Source organism: Carlito syrichta, unplaced genomic scaffold (assembly GCF_000164805.1).
Source record: "Carlito syrichta isolate Samal-C Ts95f unplaced genomic scaffold, Tarsius_syrichta-2.0.1 Scaffold313403, whole genome shotgun sequence".
Classification (NCBI taxonomy): Eukaryota; Metazoa; Chordata; class Mammalia; order Primates; family Tarsiidae; genus Carlito; species Carlito syrichta.
In genome coordinates this window covers 214,785-223,018 of record NW_007257499.1, presented here as the reverse complement: position 1 = coordinate 223,018, position 8,234 = coordinate 214,785, and the positions used below count along the sequence as shown (strand labels likewise).

Genomic DNA, 8,234 nt, shown 5'->3' with positions numbered 1-8,234 from the left:
TACAGGCGCACGCTACCACACCCGGCTGATTTTTGATTTATTGTAGAGATGAGGTCTCGCCAAGTTGCCCAGGCAGGTCTCGAATCCACAGTCTCAGGCAATTCACTCACCTCAGCCTCCCAAGGTGCAGGATTACAGGCTGGTCCTCCTCTTTAACACCTCCTCTCTCTCCTCTCCTCTCTTCTCCTCTCCTCTTCCCTCCCCTCCCCTCTCCTCTCTTCTTTTCTATTCTGTTTCTCTCTTCTCCCTCCTCCTCTAGTCACTAATGTTTCTTCCTGAACATCTCTCGGACTGGCCGCTTGCTCTCTACATGTCGCAGAGTTGCACTCCCACCCTCTACCCCCTGCCTTGCTCCCCTGTAGGTTCCACCAGCTTTCTCAATTTTCCAGCAGCCTAAGAAGGCCCTCCAGGGCTCCTTGTGAGTCTGCAGGCCCTTGCCTTGGGCTTTCTCTCCTCTGTGAATTAACCACCTGACCTGAGACCCTGAGTTCCCCAGCTCCAAACTGGTGTGCGTTCAGACACATACACACACACACACATATACATGTTCTCTCTTACACACAAACACACATACACACACTCATACATACACACTCATGCATGTACACTCTCATTTGAAAACATGCACTTTCATGAATATATACTGTCTCTCTCTCCCTCCATCCCCCTTTCTCTCTCTCTCTCTCTCTCTCTCTCATACACACACATAAACACACACACACACACACACACACACACATACTCTCACACCACACATGGATCTCCCCAGAATGGAGCTGGGTCCCCTGACAGCTCCCAGCTGGGCTGCCCTCTTCCATCCCACCCTCCCTCCCTGCTCCAGGTCAGTGTCCATCAGACACTGTCATTATGTCCATTCAAAGGCATTCTTTGGTTCTCCCCAGGTATGCAGAGATGGACAAGACACTCTTCTTGCTTCCCAGGGGTCCTCAGTCTTGGGGAGAGAATGATATATGCACAGACTTATTGTATGCTGGGTTGCTAATCACTGTATTTTAAAGGTAAAATTGAAATGGAAAAAAAAAAAAAAGACGGATTTCAGTGGAGTGGCTCTGGAAGGGCCACACTGTGTGATCCACACCTTGAACAGAGGTAGGACTCTGACAGTGAAGGTGAGGAAATGGTCATTAGGATGGGTAGTTATCTAGTATGATCAGAGCCCAGGCAGTGATTGTATCAGAATTACCTGGGCTGCTTCAAATCTAGTCCTTTACCCTAGAAGTTCAGATTCAACAGATATAGAGACAGGGCCAATCTAAGAGCCCCAAGTGAGCAGATAACTCTGGCAGCCTTGAGCTTGGGCAGGTGGAGGAATGCATGCTATAGAAGGCCCTGGGCTGGGAGAGGGTGGTGACAGCCAGGCTGGGACTCTATTTTATTCTGTGTATAGTAAATACCATAATGATTTTTTAGAAAAGGAGTAAGATTTTTAGATCTGTGTGTAGGAAGACTCCCTGGCAGCTGCATATCTATTCTGGAGAATCCAGTAGTGGCTAGGAGCTGAATCAGGAAGTAACTCAGGAAGTAAGGGATGGTTATATTTGAACTGATGCAGCAAAGGGGAAATGAAAACAGAGCAGAGTACAGAGCATCTTCAGATCCGGAAACTGTATACTCTTCTAGGACTCAAAAGGGAGGGATTCATCAGAACTTCAAGTTGTCAAGACAGATTGGTTGTGGAGTCCTGGATGAGAATGATGAGGAGCAGGTTTGGGAGATACATGCACATATTGAATTTGAACATACACCCAGATGACCATGAGACATCTCTACAGAGTGTCCTGCACATGGTTTAACACGCGAGGCTGAAGTTCCTGCATAAGATTCACGCAGAAATAAAGATTCATGATGGGATTCATGATGGGATAGCGGCAGCTGGGCCAACCATGAGCAACATCAGGGCTTTCTGGAAAACAGAAGGAGTCCAGAAGCAGGCAGGGTAGGGGGTGAAAGATGAGTATAGATGTGGGCAATTGTGCTCTGCAGAGTGGGAGGAAAGAAGAGCTTCCAGAAAGAGAGAGTGATTAACAGTGTCTGAGCCACCAAAGGGTCTTGGAGTCTGAGAACCAGGAGGCTGTTGGATTTGGTGAGAGAAATATCAGAAGAGGACAAAGTCTCTAAATGCAAGGGGTTGTTGGGAACTGAGGGGTGAAAAAGGAGAGGTAGATCTGTGGGACTCTCTCTCAAGACATACTTGTCAGTGGGAGGAGGTGACCATGTCCAGCTGGCACATGCACTCATGTGAGCCAAGAAATAACAAGTCTATGCCAACCCCTTCCTCCCAAATCTGAGCCTCACCTTCCCTGAGGCAGACCCACATCTGGCTATCCTTTAGGGCCCTGCCTGGGTACTCCCTTTCCTGGGTGACTCTGCAGAGGCCTACAGCAGAAAGATCTGCACCTTTGTTTCAACATCTGCAACCCTTGCCTGGCTCCCATGACCTATGGCTCTTTTATCCCTGCATAGTGGTGGTGTGGGATTTATTTCCCCTGTCAGACAGGGGGCTCCTTCAAGGAACACCATCAACTCAGTTCTGTGGTGCACCTGGAGGAGCTCCATAGAATAGGAATAAATGAGAGTGCTTGTAAGCAGAAGAGCTTAACTTAAGAAGACCAAAAGGCACCCTCCTCTTTCCTGGATCCTGAGCTTGTCCCAGGCCTGTTCCTAGGGTCTCTCTGGATACATCAGTGCCGGAGCCTTAGAATACCAGAGCTGTTTGACTTGCAGCCTGAATTAAATATTTTTCAGAACCAGATAAATTGATTAAAGGAAGTGGTGCGGGCAGGAACGGTGGTTATTAATAAGTCATAGCAATGATTATTTTCTTTTCAAAAAGCTCAATCGACCTTATAAGTAATACATATGTGATTGATCAGCTGAGGAAAAACCTGGCCTAGTTTGGCAGCTTAAGTAGCATCTGCAGGAAGTGCTCCCTGTCAGAGGAGCTGAAGTTGGCCTTTCCTCTCCTCCAGGGTGGGTGGTAGGGGGTTGTATGGGGGAGAGTAGGAGTGTGGCAGGAGGAGGCAGATGGGACCCTCAGGAATGCCTGTATCTGCTGAAACAGAAACCAGCCATAGCTTCCCACCTGCCAACTCCCTTGCTCTGGAGAACATGGCTGTTCATCTCCTGCTCCCTCTTTACCTGAGGCTCTCAGGAGGACCGATGCCCAGGGCTTGGGCATCAGGGCACAGAATGTGCCCATCTTCATCTTGCCATGTTGAGGGATCTATGGATCACTCCCTGTCAGCCACACAGCCATTGATTGTACAAGAATGCTAGGCACCTGCACTCTGCCAGGCTCAGCGTTCATGGCCCTATGCCCAGAGAGCTCCACCCTTCCAGGGCAGATATGCCTGGACAGAATCATCTCTGTACACATTACCAAGCCCCAGGATAGAGGCTCAGTGATGATCAGGGAAGTCCAGCTGAGCTGATGAGTCATCAAGTTTTTGTTGCGCTCCTACTATGTCCTGGTCCTGCACAGGATGCTGTGAGGGGTATGGAAGGAAAGGCGGATATATTCCTGGTCCTAGCAGCACTTTAGATCTCATTGAATGAGCCAGCTTCAGGCCTTGTTGTATTAGAAGACAAGAGACAGAATCAGGGATGTATCCCTAGAACAGTCCATGACTTCAGTCTTCATTGAAGGCCCCAGAGGGTGCTCTGTAGTAGAAGGATGGAAGGTTCTCAGTAACCCTGGCATATTCCCCGAGAAGAGGAAAGGGAGAATTCATGAATAGACAATGGAGGCTTGAGCTAAATCATCAGCTCCAGAGACTCCTCCTCACCCACAGGGAACTACTATCTGCCAAGTCTCATTTTAGATATCTCAGGCAATTAAAAACAAAAGACCAGACTCTGATGACTTAATTTTACCAGCCATTCTTAACCCATTAAAGGAATTTTAAAGCTAAGTGAATTGAGACCCAGAGAATAAAACTCAGTAACCAAAAGGATGCACAGGTCCCTTCTCACCCCTCAGTCCTCTGTCAGACTTCACCAGAGGACCAGGGTGGTAGTAAACCTTGTCTCATAATGTGCATCATCTCCACTTCCCCAGGGACTGACACAGTCCCTGACTCTGGAAGGGGATCAGCAAGTGTCTGTCGAATCCAGCCCAGCTCAGTCCCTGGATGGCTTGAGATGAGAAGAGGGACAGAGGGGCAGAGGAAGGGACAGCCCTGGGAGCAGAAAGGCCTTTCTTCATGCCATTAGGTTGCATAGGGTACTTTCCCACTTGTATCATCAGAGGCTCAGCCCAGTCTCACCTGAGCAGGGCAGTTTCTTCCAAGTCTGCGTTCTCCATGGCAGGCAGTGGAGTTGCAGAATGGCCAGGGTTGTGCAGTGAAGACACAGGTCAAGGTGCTACATATGCCTAGAAATGCAAGCTGCCAGGCTGCAGGAAGACTTACAGGGAAGGTCTGAGGCACCTATGGAGAGGAGAAGAGGGCCTGAGTGACTGTAGACCTCCAGGACTCCAGCTGCTCCTTCCACCAGGGTGCAATCAGTTAAGTGGGCAAAGGGAGAGAGCAGATGGTCCATGTAGTTAGTAGAAGCCTGTGCAAAGGTGTTCCACTTGCTTAACAATTCAAAAATAGGGTAAGCTAAGACTTTAGCTACATGTTACTGTATATCCACTAAAATGTGAAGTAAAAATAATGATATTTAATGTTGGTGGCTGTGGAGAAAGTGGTACACTAGTATAACTGTGTGATCTAACAAAGCCACACACCATTTTTAGAAGGTAATGTATAGTGGCACCCAAAGAGCCAGAGGCCACAGAAAGGGCCATTCTCTCTGCTCTGTGAGCCCACCGCTAGGACCCCACCTTCAGGAGACAAATTCTGCATGGAGATGCCTACTGCACCATTTCCATCAACCTGATCATTATTGCTATAGTAACCAGTTATGAGGCATCTAATAGTGCCAAGCCTGCTGCCAGGTATAGCTCAAGGATAGGCTGGGATCCACCGGGCTGTAAGTGTCCCTGAGCACCAGCTGAGGGTCATGTGACACTTAACATCAGGTTAAGATATAGGCATACCTAACAATAAGGGTGACCCTAAGTATCTTTTGATGTGTGGTCACCATGACTCACATCTACTCCCTGTCCTGCATGGTGATGAGGACCATACATGTAGAACTGGGTAAAAAATCATTTTCTCCCATCCCCACCCCTCAATCTAGAGTAACAGAAAGGCATCCTCATAGATGATTACCAGTCATGTGTCCTTGCCATGGAGGGGGTATAATTTGAACTGGATCTTGAAGGATGAGTAGGAGCTTGCTGTGCAGCCAAAACCAGGGGTTGATGGGAGACAGATAGAAGAAAGGCTCCAGGTTAGTGGGACAGCACAGGTGAAGGGTAGGTCAGACTTAGGGAACTGCAGTCACTAGTGTAGCAAGAGGAGCTTACACACACACACACACACACACACACACACACACACACACACAAAACCACAAGTACAATGCAAGAACTGTGGGTCACAGGAAACACACATCCAATCAGAATTTAGAATCTGTGTCTTAAATTACAAATGTGATTACATTTGAACTAGAATTGTTCCTCCAGTGTCTAGATGGCCCCTCCTAGTGACCAGTATAGCAATATCCTTGATGCTGGCCAAGGAGAGGCAAAAGACTTCCCCAGAAACAGAGGAGAGAGAAGGGAATGGAGCAAAAAGTAGAAGGTTAAGGACAAAGGGGACAAGAACTCAGTCATCACTGTGAAGGGCAATTCCAACCTTGGCAGAGTGTTGCTCAGCAACGTCACCTGGTGAAAAGGACCTTGTAGGGTTCAGGGGCACTCAGAGGCTCTGAGGTGGGAGTGCTGGCCCTTTTGCCCTGCCAGAGAGCCATCAACAAACAGCTGAAGCAGAAACCTCATTGTCCAGGCCTGCCCTGCAGGATGACCCAAGGGAAGCAACAGGGTGGTTTGGGGGAGGTCTAATACCTCCAGAGGAGAGCGGCCAAACAGAAAGCAGAAAGGGAGGGGGTCTGGATGGGCCTGCTCCCTCTGGACCTGAGCAACAGGAATGCTGCTAAAATGTAACCTCCAAGAGGAGCCACATTTTCACATTTTTTAATTCTGTTGCTTTATCCCCTGGAAAATTGCAACAGTTTCTGGCACATAGTAGGTACTCAAGAAATAAAGACTGAATGAATAAATTATTGAACAAATAGGTGGGTTGATGAGGGATGCATGGATGGACAAACCTGGAGAAATGGAGAAGCTAGGATCCCAGAGATGAAACGATCGGGTAGGCAGGCTGTTGACCTATCCCAGGTAGGCCACCTCGAGCTGCTGCTGCAGAGGTACTCCTGCCCATGCCCCTTTGAACCCAGGGAGAAGTAGGCCCAGCCATTCATGTCCTGTTTACCGAGGTACCCCTGCCTTAGCCACAGGGCAGCTGGGACTCCAAGGTGGGACAGGGACAGACAGCAGGTACGCCAGTTTTCGTGCTCACTGTGTGTCTTTGGCTTCCAGCCCGCTCCAAAAGCCTGGTGATGGGGGAGCAGAGCCGGAGCTCTGGACGGCCACTGTGCCCACACAGGCCAGGCCCTGTGCTGAAGGCGGGCTGGTTGAAGAAGCAGAGAAGCATCATGAAGAACTGGCAGCAGCGCTGGTTTGTGCTACGTGGGGATCAGCTTTTCTACTACAAGGACAAAGATGAGACCAAGCCCCAGGTGAGAAGTGCATGTCCTGTGTGCCGTGGGCATCACGGAGAGTAGCCTACTTCCAGGAGAGAAATGTTACAATGACATTTCACCAGGATTTCCAACATAATTTTTGTTCTTGTCCACCACATTCCCGATATTGCAGCTTGTTTTACTAAAACCCATCCACAACTTCCCTGATCAAAGTGTAATGATGTTGATAGAGAACATCCCCACACAACTTAAAGAAACAACTCTTCCTGTACTTTTTTTGGTCCCTTGGGTGCTTCTAAAAAGGACACGTACACACATTTTGTTATTTCCATCATGCAAGAAAATGAGTCCCCAGAACAAATCTAACCTCAAACTGTGAAGCCCTCTGCAGTAGGGCTTGTGATATAAGGTTTCTGTTTCCTACCAGCACTATAAGACCCACCTCAGGTTCTTAAAATGTCTGCCCTTCTACCCAAACTGCACTAAGTTTACTCACTCTGAGTAACAAGTAGCCTCATCCACCACAGTGTCACCTCGTCACATGCAAACATTGTAACAAGGTGTTCTGCATACTGCTATCCAAGACTGCTGGGCCAGCAGCACTTGGGTTATCTAGTCCTTGTGACAGGTCTTAGAGAGAGAAAGAAATACTTGGGAGTGAAATGGGGAAGGGTCCTTAAAGGACTTGTTCCAAAGGAGGCTCCTAGTCATAGCTCTAAGTTAGAGAAAGATGGCAGGGGTCCTTGTTCAGGGTCAGGAGTCACAGAGTCTGGTGCGCAGGGGTCTGGTGCACATCTCAGCAGTTCCTGCAATGTTGGGACAGAGAGAGGACTTTGTGACAGATAAGGGGTGAGGAGGTACCTGGGCACGAGAAAATGTCTCTTTCTCTTCTCTTTCAGTTCTTCTGGCCATGTCAAAGATGAAGTGTGAGCATATCTTTAATACTTCTTCAGCACTCGTGATCCTTTAAAAAAAATATGGCAAGCCAGGCTCGGTGGCTCAGCCTATAATCCCATGCCTTGGGAGGCTGAGGTGAGTGGATTGCCTGAGCCCGCGGGTTCGAGACCCACCTGGGCAACTTGGCGAGACCTCATTTCTATAATAAATCAAAAAATTAGCCAGGCTCAGTGGCTCAGCCTGTAATCCCGTGCATTTGGGAAGCTGAGGTGAGCGGATTGCCTGAGCCTGCGGGTTCGAGACCCGCCTGGGCAACTTGGCAAGACTTCATCTCTACAATAAATCAAAAAAATTATCCGGGCGTGGTAGCGCGTGCCTGTAGTTCCAGCTACTTGGAAGGCTGAGGCGGAAGGATTGCCGGAGCCCAGCAGGTTGAGGCTGCGGTGGCCAGGAGCAGCCACTGCACTCCAGTCTGGGCGACAGAGTGAGACTCCAACTCAAAAAAAAAAAAAAAATTAGCCAGGTGTAGTAGCGCGTGCCTCTAGTTCCAGCTACTTGGAAGGCTGAGGCGGAAGGATCGCTGGAACCCAGCAGGTCGAGGCTGTGGTGGCCGAGAGCGGCCACCGCACTCCAGTCTGGGTGACAGAGTGAGACTCCAACTCAAA

General features: G+C 48.9%; 1 protein-coding gene across 1 annotated transcript in view; it reads left to right on the top strand.

The window, feature by feature from the left end:
• The window catches only part of ARHGAP22 (Rho GTPase activating protein 22), a 167,032-nt gene that overhangs the window by 13,840 nt on the left and 144,958 nt on the right, over positions 1-8,234 (top strand). Inside the window, exon 2 of the mRNA XM_021718760.1 lies at positions 6,509-6,708. Coding sequence (XP_021574435.1) covers positions 6,509-6,708 — 200 coding nt within the window. The remainder of the gene's footprint in view (positions 1-6,508; positions 6,709-8,234) is intronic.